At 44.5% G+C, this 27,978-nt stretch overlaps 1 protein-coding gene and 1 pseudogene across 1 annotated transcript; one reads left to right on the forward strand and one right to left on the reverse strand.

Annotated features, from left to right (window-relative positions):
* CPA2 (carboxypeptidase A2) lies at positions 1-26,023 on the reverse strand. Its single transcript, XM_036327038.1, has 11 exons — positions 25,959-26,023; positions 23,715-23,796; positions 22,907-23,041; positions 21,128-21,223; positions 19,251-19,352; positions 17,143-17,241; positions 15,698-15,808; positions 14,462-14,552; positions 12,761-12,960; positions 10,579-10,663; positions 1-197 (listed from the first exon to the last, which is right to left on the reverse strand). The coding sequence occupies exons 1-11, from the start codon at positions 26,021-26,023 to the stop codon at positions 10-12; spliced, it is 1,254 nt and encodes a 417-aa protein (XP_036182931.1). The 3' UTR covers positions 1-9.
* LOC118666709 lies at positions 10,866-10,970 on the forward strand (annotated as a pseudogene).
* Positions 26,024-27,978: the final 1,955 nt, after the last annotated feature.

The following is a 27,978-nucleotide window of genomic DNA, read 5'->3' on the forward strand; positions in this document are numbered from 1 at the left end:
CCCAGAGCCCTAATAGGGATGGTCTCGCACGTGCTCCATGATTGTCTTCAAGCCAAGCCAGGTCTCTTCGGCTGTGGGTAAGATCTGGTTGGCGGGCAGCAGGAAGCCATATCGACCCGTGTCTCTCAGTTCAAAGGCAAATGAGTATTTGATGCCAGAGTCATAGGCCCAGTCAATGCTTCCTCCACTGGCTTGGTCTGAAGAGCAAATGAGAATAAGTCCGGTTATGCTATTCCCACTGGCCTCTCACAGCTATGTAACCGCCAAGTTAAGTTCTATTATTAAAAAGGTAAGTTAGGCCCCTATCTGCAAGGACCTTCAGAGCAGGGATAGCTTAGTAGGGGGTCACCCTTATGAAAAATCACAAGATTCATTTGAAAAGCAAAAGGTGTTATGTAAATGGACACGATGCTTGGCCTCCCTCTGGTGTTCTGAAGGGCCTCTGGCTTCACCCACCCATTTGGAATCCTGCCTGCTCTCCTAATTCGCCTCTGCTACAACGTAGGGAGGCCGCCCACTTCCTTCTTTAGAAAAGTGCTAGGTGTACACATTTTTTTCTCTTGAGAGAGGGGAGAGATTACAAATACAAGAAACAATTTGGTCCCTGCCCTCAGGGGATTTTCAGCTAAGGGTGGAGCAGGCCTTGTTCTGATATAAAATAACATGCCCACTACCTGTGTGTGATGGTTCACCCAACAGAGTAGAGTGCACCTGTGTAATGTGTGGCCACGGACACGACAGATGATGAAGGAAGTGGCATTAGCCAACAAAGAGTTGGGCAATCATAACTCAGAAGATTTAAGTCATGATGGGTTCTGAGGCCTGGCCCAGGAAGGGCAAGTAGAGGTCAAATGAAGGAGATGGCTGAGGAAGAGATGGAAAAAGTCACCTAGTCCCTAAGAACAGGACTGGGCAAAGGGGAAGACCAGGGAGGTTGTACCAAGAACAGGACTCATGGTTAATATTGTGAATGAACACTGAACTCCTGTGACTAAAGTCTTTGTCTTCACTCATAACAGTTATGTAACCTGGTAAATAACAAATACCAAGTGGTTTCTGACTTGAACTGAACCTTCCTGGGTGCCAGAATTACTAACTTATGCCTTTGGTGTAGCTACATGACACAATCCCACTAAGAAGCCCATAGTGAATGCAATGCTAGCTTCAAATGGAATCCTAATTCTGCAAAACATTAGTTGGGTGACCTAAAGCATGTACTTATCTCATTGAGTCCAAAATGCTTCACCCGTCAAATGGAGATAAAAGTATTACTTATTTCACAGAGCAATGAGAATTAAATGGAATAATATTATGTTTATAATTCCAACACTTTTTGAGTGCTTACTAAATGTGATAGGCACTATGCTAAATTAGTTCATTTGATCACCACTTGAGTCACAAAGTAGATATTAGTATTATTTCCATTTTACAGATGAGAAAACTGAGGTTCAGAGAGATTACGTGAAGGAGCTGGGATAATGTATATAGAGTAGACATTCAATACAGGTTAGTTACTGTTATAACTATGATTACAAATAAATTATTAGGATCCTATTTTAAAAGTTGGGCCACATTAAGGAGAAGAGGTATCCAGGAGAGTAGTTCACCAGGAAACTAATAAGGAACATTTATACAGTGCCTGAGAATTAGTGAACACTTTTATTCTATATTCTATCCTTTGAGCCTCTCAACAATCCATTTTACAGATGAAGAAACCAAGGGAGGTCCTGGCTGGTATGCACAGTGGTTAGAGTGTTGGCCCATGCACCCAAGGGTCTCAGGTTCAATTCCCAGTCAAGGGCATGTACCTGGGTTGCAGGTTCCATCCCCAGCCCCAGGCAGAGCTCGAGCGGGAGGCAGCCAATGGATGTGTCTCTCTCACATTGATTTTCCCTCTTTCTTTCTCTTTCTCTCCCTCCACCCTTCCTCCCTCCCTTCCTTTCTCTCTAAAAATCAATGGAGCCCTAGCCAATATGGTTCAGTGGATAGAGTGTCAGTCTGTGGACTGAAGGATCCTGGGTTCCATTCCGGTCAAGGGCACATGTCCAGGTTGTGGGCTCAATCCCTAGTGGCAGCTGTGCAGGAGGCAGCCAATCGATGATTCTCTCTCATCATTGATGTTTCTATCTCTCTCTCCCTCTCCCTTTCTTTCTGAAATCAATCAATGAAAAAAAAAAAATCCTCAGGTGAGGATTAACACACACACAAATCAATAAATAAATAAACAAATAAATAAATATAAAAGAAACCAAGGGAAGATGAGTGACCTACCCAAGGTTACTTGGAGCTACAACTCAAACCCAGGTCCCTGTCCCCAAGGTCTGTGCTTTCCCCCCTACACCTTTCTGAGAAACAACTCAAGTAACAAGTCCACCTGGACCTAACACCTATTGTAGTGCAGCTCCTCAGAGCCCTTTCTGAATGAGGAACTGCCTCACCCCCCACAGAGTCCAGCCACCTCTTGGGTGGAGTGAAGCAGGTGCTCACTCAGAGCTGCATACCACACTGGAGCAGGAAGCAACAAGTAGTTAATGGGGACCAGTTCCTAGAGGCAATGCTTGTCCAAACTGGAACGAGGCCAGGATCAAAGATAACAGAGGCAGCTCTGGGCACAGATCTAGCCAGAACTTGCTTGACCACTAATGGCCAGGTTCCAAAAAAAAAAAAAAAAAAAAAAATCAGACAGCAAACCCTATGCTTGTCTGATATCTGCTTATTAAAAATGTCTTCAATACCTGTGATCTTACCAAGAAAAACATACTAAACCTCAGTCTTCCAAAGTCTGCCTTACTTGTAAATACCTCAGCTACGGAGGGGGGAAACTAGATTCTTTGTATAATCTGGGGGCATATGATGCCATTCTGCTGACATTCCAAACTCCGGCCTCCACTCAAGCTGCCAGCCAGAGAAAGCATGCCTTCCTCAGCCGTCAGCGGCCATGATGCCTTCCTCCCTACGGCCGCCACTCAGAAGGCTCTCCTCCTGGAGGTTCCCCCACCAAAGGAGAGGACGATCCCACATGGAAGTGGCTGAAAAGGTCTGGGCAGCCCGGCCAGCGTGGCTCAGTGGTTGAACACTGACCTATGAACCAGGAGGTCACAGTTCGATTCCCGGTCAGGGCACATGCCCAGGTTGCAGGCTCCATCCCCAGTGTGGGGCATATAGCAGGCAGCCAATCCATGATTCTCTCTCATCATTGATATTTCTCTCTCTCTTTGTCTCCCTGCCTCTCTGAAATCAATAAGAATATTAAAAAAAAAAAGGTCTGGGCAACTCGGACCAGATCAATTTTCCAGAGAACAGCCTAAAAAACACGAAACAAGCTCCAAAGCTGTTCATTTCCTTTGACTTGGAAATCTTGCCTTCGGAGTCCATACCAAAGCGCTCTAAGAGAAAAGGGAGTTTGTACCAACATGTTCCTAGTAGCGTCGCTTAGCAAAAAGCTGAAACAATCCAAAGACCCAGTCACTGGGATATAGCATTATAATGGAATAACAGATACCTAGTGTGGAAAAACATAAAATCACACAGGAAATAATGTTACCTTAAAAGAAGCTGGACACAAAACAGAACCCTGACACTGATTAAGACTTGTGGACCAAAAAGGGGCGATAAGGCAAGTAATCTCACGGCGTGATCTGATCATAAATTCCTAACCGGGCAAGTCGTGGTGGAGAGTCACGTCCCAGGCCTATAAAAGGCTTATCTGTGCCTGAAGGGGGCCATGTCCATTATTTCTGTGCATCTAGGTTAACTCGCTTTTGAAATGCCCCTTTTCAAACCCCTCCTTCTAAAAACGTGACCACCCTCAAGAGAGCCCATAATGTTAATTATCCTGTCACCTGATTGCACCTTGCTTTCCCTCATCTTCATGCAATCTTCCTTACTTCCCCTCTTAATGCATAAAAGAAACTGCAAACTGTGATTTGCTGAATCATTGTTCTCAGTCTGTTGAGATTTTTTTTCCCTTCATTATAAGAGAAAGTTCATTTAGAAAATTACAGAGGTAGTAGGTGTGCCCTTATTGCTTAGGAGAGAGAAAAGCAGAGGTAAATGAGGAGGGGTGAGGGGGGGAAGGAGAAGAAACGCGAAGGCGAGCTACTGAGAGGGAGGGGGCACTCTGTCTGCTGAGATCTTGTTTCCAGGTGTATCCTCCGTTGGGCTCACATAAATGATTGTAAAAATTCTCTACAGGTTTGGGAGTTCTTATATCTACAAACGAGATAAATATATGTGTGTTCATTGACAAAATCATCAATGAAATTGAAACAAAATAAAACTGTTGGTTATTGGATTATTTTGTATGAAGTTCTTAAACGCATAACAGAAAAAAGAAAATAATCGTAATCCGGAAAAAAAGAACTTTCACCATCCGAGATATTACCAGAGCAGTAGTCTGTGGACTTTCCGTAAGTGTTCCAGGTAAGAGGGGTAAACGCCTCCTCCTCTGCTCTCCAAGACTCCGCGCGCGCGAGAGGAACCCACAGGCCCAGAGTGGCATCCCTGTGCTAAAAGCCCATGATGCCAAACCTAGATTTAATACCTGGTCTAATTGCAGTTTCAGCCTCTCCCAGGAGTGACATTTTATACAAACCAGTTTGGAATTTCCTGATCTACACGAGTGAGGGAATCTGCCTGGTAAGACCCCCCCCCCCACTTCGCCCCCCCCAAAACCGCCTTCCCTTAAAGCAGCGGTTCTCAACCTGTGGGTCGCGACCCCTTTGGTGGTCGAATGACCCTTTCACAGGGGTCGCCTAAGACCATCCTGCATATCAGATATTTATATTACGATTCATAACAGTAGCAACATTACAGGTATGAAGTAGCAACGAAAATAATTTTATGGTTGGGTCACAACATGAGGAACTGTATTTAAAGGGCCAGAAGGTTGAGAACCACTGCCTTAAAGGAAGGTGTCCTTGCCTGAAATAATCCACCCTTAACTCTTTCGTCCTATAAAAAACTTCCATCGCCCAGCCGGTGTGGCTTAGTGGTTAAACATAGACCTATGAACCAGGAGGTCACGGTTCGATTCCCGGTCAGGGCACATGCCCGGGTTGCAGGCTCAATCCCCAGTTAGGGGTGTGCAGGAGGCAGCGGATCTATGATTCTCATCATTGATGTTTCTATCTCTCTCTCCCTCTCCCTTCCTCTCTGAAATCAATAATAACATATTGGAAAAAAAACCTTCCATCTTATACAACCCCCAGAGTGCCCTTCTAGTGGCTAGATGAGATGCTGCCGGATTCATGAATCACTTAATAAAGCCAATTAAGAACTTAAAATTTACTGGGTTGAATTTTGCTTTTTAATGACTCCCATTAAGAAAACCATGACTCACAAGTGTTCATTCCCGAAGATTTCTGCCACCACCCTCCTACAGATGTAACTATCTTTGCCCCCAGCATGTCTGCAGACTCCCTCCTCTTGTTCAAGCTCAATTTACCCACCTCCACTTTGTCCCCTCCTTGCCCTTCTTCTCCCCAACTCTGGACAGTATTACATTGGTCACTTCCAATCTCTCCTGTATCTTTCACCTCTCTCTCTCTTAATCCTTCCCCACAGTCTCTTATCGCAAAAAGAAAAAAAAAAGCAAACCCTGGCAGGTTGCTCAGTGGTCAGAGCATCAGATCTTGGACCGAGGGGTTGTGGGTTCAATTCCTGGTCACAGGCATGTCCCTTGATTGCAGGTTCTCCAACCCCGTAGGGGCTCCTGTGGGAGGCAACCCATCCATGTGTCTCTCTTTCTTCCCCTCCTCCCTCCCTTCCACTCTCTGGAAATCAATGGAAAAAATATCCTCTGGTGAGGTTTTTTTTTGGTTTTTTGGGGGTTTTTTTTTAAGAAAAGAAGGAATCCTTGATTCCAGAATCTCTTTCCCTTCACATCCAGGTTCCTCTAAAGCAGAGGTGAGGAACATCCGGCCCACAGGCCATATAAGGCCCTCGAAATCATTTGGTCTGGCTCTGCCAAAGCATTAGGGGTGAGTTAATTAAATGCTTGGCCAAATAAAGCAGGCTAATGTTTAAGTTGGTAATTTTGCATGGCCCTCGAATGGTGTTAAAAACATCCGAATGGTCCTTGGCAGAAAGAAGGCTCCCCACCCCTGCCCTAAAGAGTAGTCTACTCACCAGTCTCACCTCTCCCCCACCCCTGTACTCCTCCAGCTACTCTCCCCACTCTTCGTAAACTACTCTGCTTAAAGTCACCAATAGCTAGTGTAGGCGTTTAGAACAAGTTACCCCAAGATGTGCCTGTGTGGTATGCAGGCTGTTCTGAGCTATAGGCAACCAGGACTCTGTGGGCTCGAGAGAAACTTCTGCCCTTTCCAAACTAACTACCTAGAAGAATTTGAATTAGGGGCCTTACCCATAATTAAAGATTATCAGAAATCATTTATTTTATTTTATTTTTTTACCTATCTATAGGACAGGGCAAATTTAATGAAGATCTATTCTTATTATTCTGACCATATATATACTAGGATACCTTATTTTCCCTTTCTGTCACTGAACCTCTCATGTACGTGGGGTTCCCATATACTAGTATATGCATGTAATTAAATTTTTTTCTTGTTAATCTGTCTCATGTTTATTTATTTTTAAACCTCACCTGAGGATACGTTTTTAGAGAGAGAGAGAGAGAGAGAGAGAGAGGAAAGAGAAACATCAAAGTGAGAGAGAAACATCCATCAGTCACTTCCCATACACACCCCAACCAGGGATTGAACTGGCAACCTAGGTATGTGCCCTGACCAGGAATCGAACCTGCCACCTTTTTGGTGCATGGGATGATGCTCCAACCGAGTCACCTGGCCAGTACTCATGTCTATTAAACCAGCTGAAAGAACCTTGAGGATAGAGGAAAATTTCTTCCTCCCCCACACTCATATTAAAAAGAGAGAACCACAGGCCCAAAATGGCATCACTTGTGCTAAAAGCCCATGATACCAAACCTAGATTTTAATACCTAACCTAATTGCAGTTTCAGCCTCTCCCAGGAGTGGCATTTTACACAAATCAGTTTGGAATTTCCTGGTCCACACTAGTGAGTTAATCTGCCCTTTAAGACCCCCTTCCCCTAAGGCAGTGGTTCTCAACCTTCCTAATGCCGAGACCCTTTAATACAGTTCCTCATGTTGTAGTGACCACCAACCATAAAATTTTTGTTGCTACTTCATAACTGTAATTTTGCTACTGTTATGAATTGTAATGTAAATATCTGATATGCAGGATGTATTTTCATTGTTACAAATTGAACATAATTAGAGCATAGTGATTAATCACAAAAACAATATGTAATTATAAATGTGTTTTCCGACAGTCTTAGGTGTCCCCTGTGAAAGGGTTGTTTGACCCCCAAAGGGTCTCGACCCACAGGTTGAGAACCGCTGCCCTAAGGGAAGGTGTCCTTGCCCGAAATAATCCACTCTTAACTTCTTGGTCCCACCCTCTTTCTGCCTATAAAAACCTTCCGTTTGTACAACCACCAGAGTGCCCTTCTAGTTGCTAGATGGGATGCTGTCCAATTCATGAATCGCTTTAAAAAGCCAATTACATCTTCAAATTTACTCAGTTGAATTTTGTTTTTTAACACTAGCGATGAAAATCCAATGGTAAATATTCTGTCCTTGTAATATTTGGCCTTTCTGTGGCCTTTGTCATTGTTAAACACTGCCACCTGTCCAACAATTGCTCCTTCCCCGTTTCTGAAACACAGGGTTGTCTGCCTCCTCTCTGCCCAGCTCTGCCGTGTCTCTCTCCTTCACTGCTCCCCCCTTCTGCCCGTCACCTTGCTCCCCTCTTCCGCCCAGGGCTCTTCCCACTCCAAATGATCTTGCTCACCTCTACCCACCGTCCTCTCTATGTCCACTAACCCCAAATCTCTGCAAAATCTCAGGGCCATGTAGCCCAATACCTTCCGGACAGCCTCAAAAGTTCCAGAACTCAATGCAGTATCTTTCCAAGCCCGCCCCTGTTTCATCTTCCGGGATGCCTCCCTCAGTTAATGGCACCATTCAATGTCCTTTGGTGAGAAACTCTCACTATCCAATAAATGGCAAAAAACCTTTGGTTTTTACCTCCTAAATGCCTCTCTTCCATCCTCACTGCTCTGGTTGTGTGGTAGGCAGTTAGAGCAAGGACAATGGGCAGGTACAGAAGGTCATCCATGTGGCAAGCCCCAGGTGCTTCACAACAGACAATCAATTCTAGGGTGAGACCTCGCCCCCAGGGTGACTTTCCCTCCCCTACCACATCGCTGGTCTGGCCACTGCTGGTCGCTGGTCTTGCTGTTTGGAGCCCCTGACCTCTCTAGAGATAACATCTAGGCCTAAGTTATATTTCAGCTCCAGGCCCAGATAAGCAACCAAACCAACCACCGCTGGTGTCAGGACCAGCTGCATTGAATAGACCCCCTGCCCTGTGCCTGCCAATCAGTCAGCGGAGATCACAACCCTGAAAGGACACACCTGGAAAACTGCTGACTATGCTATTGAGATCTTCCCCTGGGACCTCCCCTTTTCTCCACCCTTAAACCCTTAGGACTGAGGACTCAGACGCTCTCCCTTCCTAGAGCACACCCATGCCTCTCTCTTTCCATTTCCCTTTCCCTGCCCCATCTCTTCCCCTCCCCCCTCCCCCTGCCCCAGGCACGTTACCATTAGCTTCCTCACTCCCAAGCTCCAAGCCCTCCCTTCCTTTACCTCCACAACTTGTTTCCTAAGCCCATCTTCTAGGAATTACTTCTTCTACCTCTGTGATTTACCCAATAAATGTTCTCTTACAGTCTGAGTCCTGGCTCTGAATTCCTTCCTAGCCAAAACCCAAGTACCTAGGTTACTAAACCCAGATGTGGTCTCACTCCACCGGTCAGACACCTGTGCTCTTTCAGCCCACAACAGTCGGGCCACCATCTCTCCCCCAAACTCTTCCTACTCTTCCTGTGGCATGTTCCTACTTCCAGTCCATTATTACTTCATCCTCCACGCTGAAGCTAATCTGTTTGACCTAAATTAAAACACAATGCCTCGACACTCACTGACCTGCTGAAAACTCTCCAGGGCTTCCAGAATCCTTTAGGTTAAAACCCGAACTCCTTAACATGGTACACAAAACCCTGAACTCCCCACTCCCCTTCTTACACTTTCATTCCTGCAGCCCCAAACCTGTAGTTCACAGAGCCCATCATAAAGTTCCATCCTTCTGTGCCTTGGCATGTGCTGTGAAGGAGCCAGAATGCCCCCCTCCTTTTCCCCTTCTCTAGGTCTCTGGTGATCAGTCTTCAAAACCCTGCCTTCTTGCCCAGCCGGTGTGGCTCAGTGGTTAAGCGTCGACCTATGAACCAGGAGGTCACGGTTTGATTCCCGGTCAAGGCACATGCCCAGGTTGCCGGCTCGATCCCCAGTGAGGGGCGTGCAGAGGGCAGCTGATCAATGATTCTCTCTCATCATTGACGTTTCTATCTCTCTCTCCCCCTCCCTCTCCCTTGCTCTCTGTAATCAATATATATATATTTAAACCCTGCTTTCTTCCTGTATGAAGCCTTTCCTTACTCTTCCACTGTCAAATCCCTCCAACTTTCTAATACTTCTGCAGCATTTATAGCCTTCTATTTTACATATCATACCAAAGTTTATTGACTTCCTCTTTATCTTCCATATTAAACAGTGAGTTCTCTATGGGTTCATTATGCCTCCAGTACATGGCATAATGATTAGCACTTAGTAGATGCTTAATAAAAGGGTGAACAGAGTGGGTACTTATAAGAGGCATTTGTTTCCAAAGGATCATGGACATAGGAGCACTAGGGAACTCCTGGCCATTCAACCGTAAGGTCCTGAGTTTCTGGCTGTGTCCATAAGAAACTGGAGGGATGCCTCTGGGGGACCCAGAATCTGCATGAGAGTGCACTGGGATGTCCCATAGCAATGCAGTTGTTTCTTGTTTTTATCCCAATCCACTTTGGGAGAGAGAGTATAGGAAGTCTGGCCAAGAAAGGTACAATTAATAAAAGTGGCCCTAACCGGTTTGGCTCAGTGGATAGAGCATCGGCCTGTGGACTGAAAGGTCCCAGGTTCGATCCCGGCCAAGGGCATGTACCTTGGTTGTGGGCACATCCCCAATAGGAGGTGTGCAGGAGGCAACTGATCGATGTTTCTCTCTCATCGATGTTTCTAACTGTCTATCCCACTCCCTTCCTCTCTGTAAAAAATCAATAAAATATATATTTTTTTTTTATTTTAAATAAATAAATAAATAAAAGTGATGACTTAGGACCAGGCCTCAATAAAGACCCATTTTCAGGCACAGATTCCAAAGGATGAGAGTGAGGGTGTAAGGATCAGTACAAGCAGAATAGAGAGCACACAACTCCAGTATTTAGAAAGTTCTTTGTTCTAAATATCACATAGTAAATATCTCATGGAGGAGATCTAGCCTTGCTGAGGGAAACTGGATAAGGCTGGGTTTCATGCATGAAGGCGTATGAATTTCACATCAGGGCATTTAAAGGCTTCGGCCCAAAATCCCATGTGCCTCCTATCTTAGTGGGTCATTTGTAAAAACACATTAGATACTTACAGATGACTGAGCAGATAGGCCCCACTTTGTACTTGGTGCCATGCAGCTTTTGCAGCGACTGGGTAGCCTTTTGGGCCACTTCGTTCTACAGTGAGAGAAGCAAGGAAAGATGAATGGATAACACTTGTCTCTTGGAAGAACAGATGCCCAATAGCAGAATGTAGAATGGGACAGTTAACTGGACTCTCTGGTTAACTGAGGATTAAGCACAACACCCTTTTTGTTTCAACCATTTTCGATGAGAAGTAAGCACAGCTCACTTTTGTTAGCTTTTAAACTACTACATGATCGCTTCTCGGCCTTTGGGCTCAGATCAAGTGTAGTATATGTTCCTATCAGTTTAATAGCTGATACATCCTCTATTTTAAAAAAATACAAAATGAAGACCCCCTTCCCCCCGATTATTTGATCATCCAGACGCTTACATTAATAATGATCAGGGTTATTACTTTGCCACAAGCTCTTCCTGTTCAGGGCTGTGGATGGAAATAGGGTGGGAGGAAGGGGCTCAACAGAATGTGTACTGACCCCAGGATGTACCCAGAAAGTTGATTTTTTCCCCCCCTGGATCCTTACATTGGCTTATTTCCCCATGATTGTCTCTTTTTCCAAGAAGTAGAGCTCAGCAAAATATTTTCCATTATTTGAGGGTTCCAATTTTGACTGATTGAGGCTTTACTATCCTTGCTAGGGATAAATGTAAGGTCTGAAACTTGGGTCCAGGAAAACAACTATACAATTACCAGATGGGGGAAGCCTGGCTCGGCAGAATCCTCAGAGAGCCTGGGGGTTTCAGTTGTCAATAAGCCCAGCATGAGTCAACCGTACAGTGCTACTGCCAATTAACTGACCCTCGGCTGCAGAAGCAGAAGCGCGCAGTCTAGATGAGGGCAGTTATGGTCACACTCTGCTGTGCTGCTTAACCCACCGCACAAGTTTTGCATTCACTTCTGGGAGCTACTCTTGAAGAACACAGAAAAAAACCCAGCGTGTTTGGAAAATAGCAACCTGAATGGTATGGAAAGTTGGGATCCTATTATGAGTGCTTGAAAGAACTGGGGGTATTTAGCAGAGATAAGGAAAAACCTAGGAGAAACAGGGTATGGGTCTTCAAGTAATGAATGGATTTGCCTCTCAAAGAGAAATAAACTTGTTCCATGGAGCCAGGCGATAAATCAGGGCTGGCAGGTGTAAAACATAAGGAGGTGGTTTGGCTCTCTATTAGGAAAAATGCAAACAATCAAATGTGCCCCAAAATGGAATAGGCTCCTTGAAGCCAGGAACCCATCTGGCAGAGATGTGAGCACCAGGTTTGGACCATTTAAGGTGATCTAGATCTACTAAAAATACCTTTTAGGTTCTTTTCAATCCTGACATTCTTTTTCCCCCAGTTCAACCCTGAGCGATAGATACACCATCAAAACCCTGAAACCTGCCCTACGGCGCTAAAATCCAACTGAGATGAAAGCTACACCTGAATCTGAATAATCTATGTCATTTCTGCCAGGAGCTATTGACAAGAATCTATTTGGAAATAAATCCACCAAAAGGTCACATCTCAAGGCTGATCTCTAGGATATGGGTTTCAAAATTCAAGCCTAAAAGCCAAATTGGAAATATTTGCACATTCTCTTCAGCTGAGGATAGTTCTTGCTCATTTCTAAGCAGCCCTCTGAGATGTCACTATCTGATATAAGGCTGCCACCAGTTTACCTAGTCCTCAAACAGAAAAGATGATGGAAGATATCAAGTTAGGGAAGTGAGTGTTTAATGCCCAATATCATACATTAGAGTGCACCATAATGGCAGATCATGGAGCTGAAGGCACCAGGAAGGTATCAGGCAAGGAGCTGGAAGAGAGCATAGAGCATCTCTGATTCTAGGTCCAAGTGGTTATTTTCTAAGCAACAGAAAGCACATCCTGGGAGCTTATGTTCAAATCAGGGTCCTGCTCATCACGATTAAGGCCATAATAATTTCATGAATCCTATTTCCAAAGGAAACTTAATTTAGGAAAGTCCACATCACAATCTTCTCAGTGGTTGGACATATTATGTCTCATTCATCTTTATAACCTATCACTAGTGCATTCCCATCTCAGTACCTAACTTTATGACTGAAACTTACTTGTCCACACAATGGATATTTGTGGTTGAGCTAAAATGACGTTTCAGAAACTCACCAGCTCATCAAAATCGTCTAACTTGGTACATTTATACCCATAGGGGAACATCAGCAGCTGGGAGTAGCTGTGGAGGGTAATGAAGGCCTTGACTTTTCCATGACTCTTGATGAAGTCCACTATGGATTTCACCTCAACTTCAGAGTTGGCACTGGGTCCATGGTATGAATCAGAGCAAGGACTCTTGCTGGCTCCAGGTCCTGATGTAAGAAACCCAAGAGAGAACAGTGAGCTGAACGGAGACACTGTACGAAGGCAGTTTCCACGCATCACTCAGTCCCTCCCCTGGAAATCAGAGCAAGAATGTTAGTCAGGAAGCAAGTGGTTCTGCACATAGCTTTCTTCTTTAAAATATGGTTCTATATGACAAAAAGAGCTATCAAATTAGACCGTCTCCTCTCTGTGGGAGTTGTTGGAAGAAAAGCTAGATTTAATATTATAGATGGAATTCCTGCATTGGGTAGGAGTTGAGCAAGTTCATTTTCTGGGATCCCTTCCAATTCTTAGAGTCCAAGAGTAGAAGATTCTATGCATCTGTACTTCTAAGTCACAAAGCCACAAATGCAAAGAACCTCTGACATCTTTTCTACGGTGAGGAAATCACAACTACATCTGACAACAAGGACACCTTGGGCTTTGATTTTCTCAGCAACTAGAGTAACTCATGACCACTGAAGTGGGCCCACTGTGGCCTGGCCAGGACTATGACTGCTAGAGAAACGGATGGGATGGGTAGGAGCTGGGACTCCCAGGGTCTCTAAGTAATATGGACAAAGGTAAATATAGCCTGTCACCCTTATTTTAGGATTCTTTTACAAGAGCAACATTATTTTGGATCTGGTACTTTGATTTTTTTTCTCCTTACACTAAAACACACACACACACACACACACACACACACACACACACTATTGTAAAATCAATGAATGAAGAAGTTGCCACTCATCCATATCCTATCACAATCCCCTAGTACGTTTTCTTTTGGTTCAATGAATCCCACTCATTTATTTGTCTTACAAATATTCCATGAATGCCTTCTATGTTCCAGACACTGTGCTAGGTGTTAGGAAAACTGCAGTGAAAGAGATAGTTTCTCACCTCACTGTTATCATACCTAATAAGGAAAAAAAACAAATTTCAATTCTGTGATAAAATATAAGGAGTTTTAACTGATGCCTGAATGCATAAAGGAGCAGCCAACCAGACTGCCACTGAACTCCGAACAATTAGAGCTGCACGTCAACAAAGCCAGAGCAGCACGCTAATATTTTCTCGTCTGAATCTATTTTGAAAATCAGTTTCTTAGTCTTATTTGGACTTTAGTTTTCTTTCTCGAAACATCCATGGGTGATGTAATGCTTCTCTCCCTATAGATCCTAACCCCCTCTAGTGGTTGGTTCGGGGCTTCCGGAGGCCTCCCGCCATTGCGCAGCGTCCTACTCTGAGAGCTCAGCAGCTGAGCCGGGCTTCAGCTTGTGGGAAAACCAAGATGTGAGACAAAATATATTAAACGCTGCTCAGAGCGCTGTGACAGCTCGGCGAGCCTGCGAAGGGAATTTAGTTAAGTGTTTTCCAAATTGGTTTTTAAATGGCTTGAATCCTGAATGGGCTTAGCGGGCTGACAGTCCTGCAGAGCCATGCAGAACGGCTAGTTGGCCAGACAAAGTCAGACCATTCCTGGAGGCAAGTCCCTGCGCTCACCTCCAAAACCTGCGTCCCAGTTCCGGTTAGGATCAACACCAACACAGCGGCTTCCAGACACTTTGGACCGGGTCTTTCGCCACATACGATTCTTTAAAATCCAACCAAAAGAGAAAAGGAAGGGGGTGGGATACGGTCATTCAGCCTGAGGAGCCGGTCTCTTTAGAATTCTGTTCATTTCCCTCCCTCCCTCCCGAAGGCCCCTGTGAAATGGCACGAATTCCTCTTGCACAGAGGTGTGGAGTAGTCCTCCCACAGAGTTCTGCTGGGGAATTTCAGTCCGTTTCACACAGAGAGAAGCAGACAGTCCCCCATCTCCTCAAATGAATACTGACCCGCCAAACCATGTTCCCTAGAACAGCAGTTCTATTCAATGTTAACAACAAACACAGAACAAAAAAAGTGGGGATAAAGCAAGGGTTCCATGACAGAATAGTTTGGGAAAATATAGAACTAAATTGGCTGATTTACTTTAGAACTTCTAACGGTTTTTTAATGCTCTATTTTATTTTTATTTTTATTTTTTTACGAAACTCCAAGAAAGGGATATAGTGGGCGATAGTTCCCAAACTTCTCTGTGGAACTTTTATTCATAGGGTATCTCATAAGATGAGTACTAGTATTTGTACGAGTTCCTTTTGAAACCTCGTTGAAAAATGCTATCATAGCCAGATCTCTCCAAAAATAAATTTGAAGCTCTCACTCATTTTGAACATACGTGGGGTCACGGTTGCCACAATGGCGTTTTGTAATGAGATTTTTACAGGGGGGAAAAGAGAAAGAACGACATAACTCCTTTTAGTAATACTCCAGAGATTCCTTCTACAGATTTTAAGTAAAATGTGAGATGTATTGTACTGCCTACCTAAATCCTACCACAAATCTAATTGTCAGCAGGTAACATCCGCCTCCACTTCTCTATCAATCCTGCCACAAAAACACAGAGATAATTGGAACAAATCTCCTAGGTGACTCACAGTGAACAATGAGCTCTAATAGCCCAGCCTAACAGCTGAAATGAGGCACTGACGGAGGCAGTATGTGAAGCCACCGTGGGCTGTAATACGAAGTGATTATAAATTCCACTGCTTGCCTCAGTGCAGGGCCACTACGGAGAGATTAGGCATTCTGTTTACAGTGAGTCAAGGGCAGAGAGATTACTTTTATTTTGTTTTTCAAAGTCCCTACACCTCTCCTTAGGTTCTTGTTGTGAGGAGAGAAAAAGTCCAAGCTTACTTTGGTTTGAGAGAACACATATCCATCGGGGTTTGTGACGGGCAGCAGGAAGATATCCATGGTGTCCAAGATGGAAGTGATGGATGGATCATTTCCATAATCAGAGGCAATCTGAGCAGAGGCAACAACATATATGTCAAGCTCACCCTTCCCTTTCACCGGGGAATACAGGATAGAATATTAAGGCAATGTGTTTTTTCCACACATGAACTAGATATCACTGCTGGTCAATGAAAAGTCTCACCAGACTTCATCCAATTTCCTGCAGTGTTAATGTGTTTCATATGCCAGCGTCTACACTTTTATTTCTGGTCAGAAGTATTTATATTAAATAAAAGTCAGATATTACTTATCCATTTTTCTAAAAAGCAGCAGAATCCTTCCTATTAATTCTGGTGAGGCATTTTGCAATGGTAGGCAATGGTGTACGTGGCTTATAGGGATCTATGAATCAAAGAGATGTTTGCAGTTTACCTTAATCACCACAGAGGGTAGCTTTCCAAAAGAACTCTCAACCAACATCAGATAACTTAAATATGCGAGACTTTTCTAAAGATACTGAGAGGCAGTTAAATTCCATGTGGGGAATTAAATTTCTACTTGCAATCAATTGCAGTAGAGTTGAAGTTTCTGCTGGATTAAAATTTACTCATTTCCTGTGCTCAGCCATCCTAAAGCATTATTATTCAACTGTTAAATATCCATTTCATAATACCCTAAAGGTAACCGCATTTTAATTGAAGGGAAAAATGTATCAGTCAGTATGCACGTGGTTGCACATGCTTGAATGATCTGATGTGGATTGATTTCCTTTGCTCATGAATTAACATTCTGATTTATAGCGTGTCACTTTTGAATTACTTAGGAAATACCAGACGAGGTCACACCCAGCCTGGTGTCCTGACTCTAATTCCAATGAACCTGTGGAAGGAGAGGTATTGCTACACCCTGACTTCAAAATCAGATTTGGAAAATTGTCAGAGCCACCAAAAACCCTGAACGAATTCCACTTTGGATCTGTAGGTCAAAGTAAACTCTTCTAGCACCCGTTTATATTTCCCATCTGAGTCCCCTTCGTGGTTTCCTAGCTTTCTAGCACATCGTGCCCCAGCCCTGAGAATTCGAGGCAGCAAAGCAATTTTTCTCTTGTCTGTTCTTCGGCTGAAACCTGACTCCCCAGGGCCCTTCTTTTCTACCCTCTCCATCTCTGCTAGCTCGCTTTTCTTTTAGCAGGCACACAGCGGCCCACCAGAGGAAGGGTGCCAGGGTCCTGGCTGGGGCGAGACCAAAAGAGGTTGAATGGCTCTGATTCCTGCCCGCGTGACAAGAGAAGCAGCTGGGCTGAGAGCTTCAGCCGTTAGGACCACAGGGATTGTTGTGTGGTTAGTGGGTCCTGATCCCAGAAAAAATAATAATAATAATGGAAGAGCGTTAGGCAGAATCACCTTATTTGCTGTCCACAGAGCAGTAGCTTGTGTTACCCACTCTCGAGCGTGGATCCCGGCGTCCAGCCAGATGGCCGGCTTGTCTCCTCCGGTGCTGAACTGCGAGAGAAGCGGGAAAGGGGACGCTCCAGCGCTGCCGCCCCCGGCCCCTAGCGTTTACCCGGGGCCTTGTCTGTCCCTCTTCCTGTATTTGACGTGATTGAGAGAGAAGGAGGAGGAGTAGACAGTGATGCATCAATTAACTCTTCTCACTTAATGTGATTTTTGGGGGGTCCCCTTCCTTTAACATAAACTCAGTGCAGGCTAAGGACAGCAAAGACTTTTTCCTTTTTCGTGTTTGTAAAAGATCATTACAGATAATGTAATGACATGGAAATATGTTCATTGTATGTTGCAAATTTTTTTTAAAAAAGGTTACAAAATAGTGTGATGCCATTTTTATTTTTTAAAAAGGCCAGTTCGTGTGTATGTGTGTATATGTACACATACACACATATGAGATAAAGGGAGAGGGAGAGAAAAATGGAAGGATATGGAGCATCTAATAGCTATCATGGAGATGTTTTTCTCCCCCCCCCCCCTTTTTCTTTTTTTTTTTTTTTTTGTTTCTCTTCCAATTTTATGCAATGATTGTATCATTTTTGCAATAAAAATGTTCATGATAACCTTTTGAGTCCTTCATAAAAACAGGATGGCAGGCTCTGAGGTGCGTCCCAGAGTTTAAATTTTATGATCTAAGTGGCTCAGTTTTATTGGGAGCAGTGGTTTTGCCAACTGGATCAGCAAATGGGGAGGAAAACATTATTTTTGCACCATCAGTTTCTATGTCTGCGCAGCACTCTAAACATAGCAGATACGGTAAATGAGAAATGCAAATCCTTGCTAAAAATTATATTTCACGGGTTTTGAGAGTTTTCTTTCAAGTGTTCCCTGCCTTTCCCTCCCAAGAACTCAAATGTTAAAAGCAGGGTAGTTAAAAAAACACATTCTCAACCACGAACCGCCCTGGAGAAGGGAAGCCAGGAAAAGCCGGGGGAGGGGTGGAGTAGGGAGGGGGGTGCGGGGGCTGCGGTTTCCTGACCCAGCAGCAGGAGAAACAGGCAAGAGGAAAATTTTTAAAAGAAGGTAGTGAATATTAGCAAATGTGCCCAGTGTCAATAGTCCAGTGTCAATAAAGTAGGCAAACCACTCCTCTCGGGCCTGCTTTGAGAAAAGCAGTCTGGTGAAACCCATCTGTCCCGAGTCGGTTGGTTCTCAGCCATAACGTTTCCAAATTTAGCACTGAGTTGTAACATTCATTCTTTCTCTCTCTCTCTCTCTCTCTCTCTCTCTCTCTCTCTCTCTCTCTCTCTCTCTCTCAACAAACTCTTTCTAGGAAATATGGGGAAATAATTTTCACTCTTTTTCAGGGCGAGGTGAAAAAACTTGAAATTTCCTCACTAAGTCTGTTAGAGGTTTCAGGTTGGAATACTTTTAAAAATGCCTGTTTCTGGACCTTTGCCTTTGCGATTTGGTTGCCTGTCATCCTTTCGCACACAGCGGGAACTCCTTTTTTGTTTGTTTTTTTAATGCGGGAACTCTTCTTTTTAAATGTAGCTCTGGCTTGGGCGCCTTTTTTTTTTTTTTAATCTCTCGGCTTTAAAAAAGAGAGAGAGAGAGAGGAAAGAAAAAAGGGGGGGAGAGAAACACCGCACAGAACTGCTAGCTTGATTAAATACAGAATATCTCACCTATTCTCCCCGCCCCGTGTCCTGCACCTCCCCCATCCTCTCCAGACTCTGGGGCCCGCACCACCGCCCCCTCCCTCGGTTGCTATTGGCGCCTGGGCCTCCGGGCCCCTGCAAGTGGATTTATCAAGATGAGAGCGTTAATTCACTCCTGCAGACCTGCGTCAGTTTGCGTAGGACAGAAAAAGAAAAAGAAAGGGGGGACAGGCGTGGGCGGGAATGGGGAGGTGGATACTCAAAACCGGCAAGGACCGGTTGGAGGGCAGGCGGGGCGGAGGGAGGCTCCCGGGCAGCGCGGGAACGACGGCCGCCTGGGAGCCGCGGGTTCGAGCCTGGGGAGGAGACACCCCCCCCCCCCCGCCCCCCGCTGCATCTGTGTACCTTGAGCACGTTCATGGGCCGTTTTTCGAAAGAATGGCCAATAGTCACTTTGCTCACTAGTCCCGGGTGCTCAGCCACGAGGTTGTCCATTGCTTGGGAAATCTGAAATGTTTAAGATGAATAAATAGCCATTTGCAAGTGAATAATCTGATGCATCTATCAGCGGCTTTTCTCTCTCCCCATTCCCATTCCCCCAGGACAAAATGGACAGGGCAGCGGGCAGATGCCGCTGGATGGGGACGTTTGCATCCGAGCTGAGAGAGGGGCGCTGGGCATCTGCAGGGCTGGGGCCGGGCTGAGAGAGGGGCGCTGGGCATTTGCAGGGCTGGGGCCGGGCTGAGAGAGGGGCGCTGGCCATTTGCAGGGCTGGGGCCGGGGAGCCATTTTGCGGCTGCGGCGCCGGCTTTTTTTCTGTTTTGTGCTTAAAACAAAATGGCCCTTTCCAGGCTTGCCTATAGCTTGCCTCGCCGGGCCCTGGAGTGCAGCTTCCCCAGGCGGAAGGCTGCTCCCCCTTACCCGCGGAGGAACACAAATGGTAGTGGTACCAAGAAATAAAAACGTGGATTTAGAGGCGAGGCGAGCATTACAAAACGCAGCAGGGCTCGGTCAGGCCGCAGATGCGCTGGTCGCCAGCGACCTCGCCTCCTATTTGCGAAGCTGATTGAAATTCTGTGCAGCTGGGGCGCCCAAGCTGTGTCCATGGCCGGGACTGAGGCGGGTCTGGGCGCGTCTGCAGAAGGAGCAGCAGGAAAGCAGCTCCTCCAGCTGCGGCCAGCATTTGCGCTCCGTAGGACAGACCCCAGTCTGCGAGGCCCGCAAAGGAGAGTGGCATCTCTCTCCTCCCTCCCTGTATCGATCCATAATCCCTTATCTGAAACCCTTAGGGGCCACACACATTTGCAAATTAAGGGGTTTTGGTGGTGGCGGGGGAGAGCTGCAGGAAGGTGGGAAGCCTGCATTGTATATTATACACGTGGCATCGCTCCATATCCAAATGCATTGATATTTCTGGCAGTGACACAAATGAGTAGCAAGTCAGTTCGGGTCAGATTTTGCCCCCAAATGGGTTTAGGTCACGTTTTGCTACTAAGTAAATTGGGGGGGGGGGGGGGCTTTGTTGTCAGAGTTCTTTGCAATTTGTAATTCCTGATTTGGGGAGTCAGTACCTACAAGATACCTCCTCTCTGACTCTATCCTACTCCCCCACCTCTCCCCTTAAGCCCCCCCCCCCCGCAACCCGAATCTCCTCATCCCCTTCCCTCCATCCCTCACCCCCAAATCAATCCGGGCAAATAGACCGGAGAAAAGTTCTGTCGCAGAGACAAGACAACACTGTCCAGGTGCCCGGTGTCAGTGTGTGGCTGGGGGTAGGGGGGAGGGAGGGAGGGGGAGGAAGGGAGCGCTCTTCACTCCTGCAAACTCGGGAAAGAAGCAGGGACTGCCGCTGTGAGGTAGGGAGCTGTGGGCAGCTTGGGAGACCCTGCCACGGCTGGAAGTCAGAGGTGTCAAAGTGTCCCCTGATTCTATCATCAGTGACAGCGTGAAGCACAGCTCTCAAATGGCTTGGTAGGCAGCGAGGGCTAGAAATCAGCAAGGGGCCGCGAGCAGAGAGGAGGAGCGGGGCAGGCTGTTTGCTCACTTAAGACACTCCTGGATGCTTCAAAAATAGTGGGGTGGCGCCTGAGACGGGCAGGGAGGGCTTCAGGTTCTGCCTTAAGGCAAGGGACACTTACTACTGGCTGTGAAACTCTAGGGAAACGTGGGAAAGCTAGGACATAGGAGAATAATTTCCATTAGGTCAGCCAAGCGGTCGTCTTGGTTTTGTTATCTGAGGAAAGAATGGCCCATTTCTCAGATGTTTGTTTTGAGACACCTACCTCTTCCAAGGTATGATAAGCTGCAAAGTTGAAGTTACCATTCCGTTCCCTTCTCTGATTGAATAACATTTCTTCATCCTCTTGGTCCAGCAGAACCTAAGACAAACCAGTTTTACCTCTGCTTACTTTACAGCAATGCATGTGCAGCTACAATTGTGAAGGAAATGTAACTCTCCAGTCCCCAGTCCCCAGTCCCAAGCTTTTCCTGTCCTATAGGCTCCCTTATTCTGGTAGCGCCCTGAAAGTGGACGGGGCATTCATGGGGCTCCTGGCCAGCCAGATGCTGCACATATAGAATGACAGTCAGTCCTGTGGTTGTTTTACAGTTCATCCCACCTCGCTGGAAACCCAGGGAGAATAGATGTAGATATGAACAAAACCAACTCCATCTCTGTGTCCCGGGTTTCATTTCTTTTTTTTCTTTTTTTAAGTTTCCTGCTGTGACCTTTGACCAGCTTCACAGTCCTTAGCAAGCATATCAAAGCTTTCTAATTGATGATTACCTGAGTTCCTTAAAATATAGCCATGATTATTTTTTTTTGTTAGAAACATCGGAATGGCATGACAACCAAGATGAGTATCAAACTGGCAACACTATCGATTATAAACAATTATCTCTCACAGCTGTTTCAACCTTTTTCACATTCTGGCCCACATAAACTAATCACTAAAATTCTGCGACACACTAAAGAATATGTTTTTTGCCGATCTGACTAAAATAGGCATAATTTTGATGCATTGACACTAGGCGGCTATTGTGTTGGCTGCTGTTCATTCTTTTGTTTGACAATCTAAGGGAAAAGAGGTCAGTGCCCCTGACTAAATAAATGCACAGGTATTACCTGTTTTAAGAAGTCCTGCTGCACATTGGTTGAAAATCACCGATCTGACACCAACCATTAGGAGGTATGGCCCCTGGAGCTACTACGTTCTTTGCCCCTTTGTCCTGTCAATCATTAGTACCCGAATTATACTATTAAAAAGGACACACACATAAAGTACAGTAACAGGCCTGGTAGCAAAGAATAATTGGTACAAAACTGCTAGGCCATCCGTCTGTCTGCTCTGGCCCAATCTTCCCAAAAGTAAATTACCCTCTAAGTTCTGTTACAGTCTATGGAGTTGACTGCTTCGTCTTTGGTTCACAGGGCCTACCCTCCAATTAAAAACTAGATGAAAGAAAAGGAAAAGAAAAAAATAATAAAATAAAAACTGGCCCAGCTGGATTGACTCAGTGGTTGAGCATCGACCTATAAACCAGAAGGGCACGGTTAGATTCCCAGTCAGGGCATATGCCTGAGTTGCAGGCTTAATCCCCAGTGTGGGGCATGCAGGAGGCAGCCAATAGATGATTCTCTCTCATCACTGATGTTTCTCTCTCTCTTTCTCTCTCCTTCCTCTCTCTCTCTCTCTCTCTCTCTCTCTCTCTCTCTCTCTTCCTTCCTCTCTGAAATCAATAAAAATATTTTTTTAAAAACTAGACGAATAACATCTTACTTTTCCCTACTTTGACCAGTATCCATCAGTTTGCCTTTATATTTCATGCCAGAAACTCTCTTTTGCCCTTACCCTTAAGTTTTTGATTACCATACCCAATTTGTGTCAAAAGTAGAAGAGAGAATGGCACTGCCTCCCTTCCCACTCTGCAGGGGTGGCCCGGACCGCAGGAAGGCACCCACGGGTCCCTTTGCTGGCAGAGAACCCAAAGATAAAGGAAGATGGTCCTTCAGTTCAAGTGCATCAGCAGGCCTCTGGAAGGATGGTCTCTGGGATAATTACCTGAACGTCGTCAATCATGATGGAATATGCAATGTCCTGGGACTCCAAGAAAATTTTGACTGCCTGGACACTGACAAAGGGAACTCGGACATGGGCTGTCTCTCCTGGGATGGTGGGTAATTTCCAGAAATCAAGCTGAAAGGGATAAAAGACCAAGGCAGTGAGTGGGGAATTCCAGGGAAAAGGACAGCTCAGCACTGATGGATTTCAAGAAATCAATTCATATCTACTTTATCTCAATCCCACAAGACTGGAATCCTTGTAAAATCACTATGATAATGCGAGAAGGGTTTTTAAATAGCCAAGCATCCGCATATGAGCTATAACCCTCCCCCCCGACCCCCCACTTCCCATGGCTAGATATTAAAATGGGCAGAAGGAACAGATTATTTAAAACTAAAAGACAGTTTTTTTTAACAGTTGACATTTAAGGGATCTAATTCATTTTATAACAGAATGTTAAGACTATGCATCATTTTAGGAGGTAAATAGTGCGTTAAAGGTTTTCAAAATTTTTCAAAGTAACTGCAAGCTCTCTTTTCATCCTTACAGTAAACCTGTGAGATAGAAGAATGGTTTGCTTATTCTCATTATACGGAATGGGAAAATGAGACACAGGAAACATGGGTGGCTTGCCCAGTGTCACAGAGCTGGGACAAGAGCCCAGGTTTTCTGCATCCCAGCTTCATGAGTTCGCATTCCACGCTGTCAGAGAAGATTAGATGCAGCCCAAAGTAAGAGATCTCAGCCTTCGTGTCTAGCTGCGGAGGAGTCTCTAGGAAACAGAAACCCCCTCTAGGACAGATACCTGAAGATGTTCTTCAGCCTCCAGCTCCACCAGATTTTTTATTTGTTCTTCATTCCTTGGTATGATCTCAAGAACTTGATCTCTAAAGGATATTAACCACAGACATGACCTTAAAAGCAAAACCTGGACACGGTTTCCTGTTGCTTTCTGCTCCCGTTAGTCTCCACGTGCCAGGAGGTTAATGCAGCAGTTAATAATCTTTTTGACAATCAAGAAACTGATGAACAGTACGCTGACCCACATCCCCAGAATGAGCAGTTGATAGAATGGCTTTACTTCCCCCAAGGGTATGTTATCTAAATAATAACTAAGAGGTTTACCTACTCCTAGCAGGAAGCTTGACATTACAGTTACCTTTCTTGTAGCTAATGATTATTCTCAAATAGCACCTGCTGCGCATAAAGAATTGGCTTTTAAAACTTGTCTGTTCCTGTTTTTCAGATACAAGTGGGGGGAAAAAGTAGAATAATTAGTTTGGTGCTTATAAGAGGAATTTAATTCATATCTGGGTAGACCTAGTATGGTTTGTTTGGGGTTTTTTGCTGTGGTTCATTGAAATGTATCAGCGTTCCATCTCCAAGCACCATTTATGTAGCCCACACTTGAGACATGGCTAGGGACAACTGGGACTCAGGAAAGTCATGATGTGCCCCTCTCTCCACACAAACACATATGTACATAATGGCGAACAAAGGATATCAAGGACAATTTGGCAGGAAAAAAGAAGTTGCAAATCAAGCAAACACATATCTTTAGAAAAAAAATTGGGTAGCAGAGCTGGATTTTTGTCACCCTTGGTGACAGATGTTTCTCCTCAATCCCTTTCTCCAAGCAGGCTGACTTCCGGTGTCACTACCCTGCCCATTTGTACAGTGGGGAAGGGATTGGTACAAAGAGCATACACAGGGATAAGGATGTAGGCCTTCAGAAACCAAGCACCATGCAATTCCCAATGAACTCGAGTGGAAGATATGTGATAGAATGAGATCTTCAAGGCTCTCCTGCCTTCAAGTAGCCACCTGCCACAGATGGTCTGAAAATTCTTTCATTTGAGTCTCATTCCTTTTGATGAATGCATAGATTCCCAGGAGTCCTGCTTTAAAATGGAAAGGCACTGGGAAAAGTAATACATTAAGCTAATATTTCCTGGTGTGCGTGCTAAGGAATAGTAGCCATTTGAGTTACTCAGCACTTTAAAAAAAAAAAAAAAAAGTGAAGCAGAGTTTCATGATCAAAAATATTGGGTAGATGCTGCAACCCAGATTCCCGCTCATAGATTTACAGAGCATGCTAATTTAGTAAAAGAACCTAGAAATCCTATAGTTTATTTAACCTGCTGATTCCAAAGTTTATTTGGCCACCCACTTTTGAGGGCCAAATTTATTTGTCCACTTTGTTAGTTCCCTGGAATACTCTTCAAGAAATGCTGGTAAGCCCTAGCCATTTTGGCTCAGCGGTTAGAGCGTTGCCCTGCAGACTGAAGAGTCATGGATTCGATTCCCATCAAGGGCAATCCCTGGCCCTTATTAGGGCACATGTGGGAGGCAACCAATCGATGTGTCTCTTTCACATCGATGTTTCTCTCCCCCCACCCCCTGCCCCCAGCCTTACACTCTCTCCAAAAAAAAAAGAATGGAAAAATATCCTCTGCTTGTGGATGAACAAAAACAACAACAATAACAAAACAAGAAAAAGAAATGCTGCCTAAAGCCTTTCATAGAATCTTGGAACCAAAGTATTTTGGAGCAAAGACGAATCTTACAATGCCATGAGAGTTGGATTTGGATTGGTCTTCCCACTTCATGAGGTTCTACTACCTGGGCACTAGATCTGCAGATGGGGAAGACAACGGTTGACATGGAGGATGAAACCGAGAAAGGTAGGGAGAAGGAGGTGGGAGGATAACCTATCACTTACTGAGGTGGCACTGAGATAAATGGCCAAACAGCTTTATTTTCAGTCATGCCTGTCACCTCTACATCCTGATCATCAGAGGGGAAAATGAGTAAGGACTGAGAGAAATAAGGTATATGTATTTGGTTTTCAGTTTTGTTGTTTTATTTAAATGTCATTCATATCTCTCTCTCTCTCTCTCTTCTATTAATCCCACTATCTCCTCTCCAAATCTAAGAGAACCCTCTGAAAATGCTGAATACCTACATCCATGATTCTGCCACAATCCAGTGAGAGCCTCTGTGCATCAAGTAAGCAAAATTCAGACAGGTATCAGAAAGCATAACTTACCCCACAAATGTTTCTCGACAGTAGATATGCCCCAGAAGGGCACCAAACAACAGGATCAACCTCATTGTCAAGGGTTCTCCTAGAGTCCAGAATGCAGTGTCAGTCCTGAAGTTATTTATAGGGGCCGTGACTGAGCTGACCTATCGGCAGTCTAAGAACTCAGGTGAATTCCCACCTGGTAAAATTCCCACCTGCAGGTCAAATTCTCAAGGTTGCAGACCCACCTGTGTGATATCTGCCACTCGTACATTTTCCATTCCTATGATGAGATAACAAACTTTAATGGAAAGAGCATACCAAGGGCAAATTACGTATTTATGATTTTGAACATAAAGTGCCACTAGCTCTACTCAGTGACAGAAGCCAGATTAATAGACCTAGAGGTTAAAGTCCATTCTGGGTCTCTGACAAAAAAAAGGACACGGCATTTATAGCAATTATTTGGGCATCCTGTCTATCACATTGCATTAGTTTGCTCATTTGTTTGTTTTTATAATGTTTACCCTTAAACACTGCAATCACTGAGTCCACATCTGCAGAGTCTCCCTGTAGATGTGGCCCTGTCTAGTTCTCACTCTATATTAAAACAAAACAGAAGGCCTTTTAATATTCAATTCTGAACTGTCTCTAAAGTCATCCATCTGCATTTGTACCAAATTGATGTCTTTGTTTCTGTACCATTTCCCAAACTGAAAATGTCTTTCTGATTATGATAATGAAATTGCTTGTAATAGAAAGTTTATATAAAACGGAAGTGTTTTTGCGTAATCACCAATAAGTTCTCCACCCAAAGAGAATCATTTGTTTTATATCTTTCCAAATTCCTGTGTTTTAGAACCTTTCCTTAAACAAAAAATTGTATCATAGATTTTGATTTTTAAACAAAGATTTTTTTTTTTAAAAAAAGCAAAGGTGATATTTTCTTGTCTATAACATAGCTACTTTTAGGACTCATACTTTATTGCATTTTAGTCATTCACTCACATTATATTCAGCCTAGCAAGAATCAACCATAAACAGACACAAGGAAATATTCGTCTGTCCTCTGTGTGTCAAATTCTTCATCTGCATGCGCTTTAAATCCTTGGGTTAGAATTCTCAAGTACCTACTTGAAAAGGAAAGGGTGTTTCTGGTTTAAGAAACTCCTGGATAAAACTTGTGGGGATCTTTTAGTCTCTTGGGTGTCTGGAGAAAATAGAAACAGAGAGGCTGAGGCCATAATTTATCCTCAGATCCCCAGCACTTCTCAAGTAAACGGTAGTCATATGAACTGAAGTGAGTGTGCTTGGGGAACCAGTAAAAGCTTCTTGGAAAAGGCGGAAATTGAACTGAGTCTGAGAGTGGGTAGGATTTGCCGAGGAGGGCCTGGATTTCTGGTGGTAGGGAAACAAGTGGACAACTGGGAAAGCACATGGCACACGGTTGGATCAGGGAGAAAATGTGCCCCACTCCAGCAGCTTTGACCTTGGACAGGTGGGAAGGTAGGGCTACTTGGTGGAGGGCCTCCCAGTGCAAGCAGAGGAGTTTACACCAGATGAGAGGGGAAGTGTAGAGCCCCGGAAGATATCTGAGCAGGTACCTGCTGATGAAGACAGTATTGACAATCAGTAGTCTTGTAAGATGGGTTGCCCAGCAGAGGTACTCTAAGCAGGGAGCCAAGGACTTAAAATGATGCCTCTGGATTAATGGTAGCAGAGAGAATGCATGAGATGGGCTCGAAGGGGTATTTCAGTGGGAGAATCACAAGGGCCTGTTGAGTGATTGGGCCCGACTGGGTTAATAGCCTTACTATGTGGATGGTACTTATAAAACCTTACAAGAAAATATCTTGTAGAAAATAGACAGTAATAAAAATAGGCAGATCAAACAAGCACACACACACTTATATACACAAGTATATAACCAAATATTTCTAAAAGTTCAATATCTGTAGTAACCAAAGAAATGCTATTTTTAAAAATGAGATGCCATTTTTTTCATCAATCAGGTTAGCAAAGTTGTTGGTATGTTTTTTAAAAT

Source organism: Myotis myotis, unplaced genomic scaffold (genome assembly GCF_014108235.1).
Source record: "Myotis myotis isolate mMyoMyo1 unplaced genomic scaffold, mMyoMyo1.p scaffold_m19_p_11, whole genome shotgun sequence".
Classification (NCBI taxonomy): Eukaryota; Metazoa; Chordata; class Mammalia; order Chiroptera; family Vespertilionidae; genus Myotis; species Myotis myotis.

What these genes read in the sequence shown, in the direction of transcription:
- CPA2 (XM_036327038.1), bottom strand. Translation starts at nt 26,023, where the DNA reads ATGAGGTTGATCCTGTTGTTTGGTGCCCTTCTGGGGCATATCTACTGT. An exon ending in AGGCTGAAGAACATCTTCAG is followed by an intron (nt 23,042 to 23,714) that starts GTATCTGTCCTA and finishes TATCCCTTTCAG; the next exon opens with CTTGATTTCTGGAAATTACC. An exon ending in GGCCCATGAACGTGCTCAAG is followed by an intron (nt 17,242 to 19,250) that starts GTACACAGATGC and finishes CTTCTCTCGCAG; the next exon opens with TTCAGCACCGGAGGAGACAA.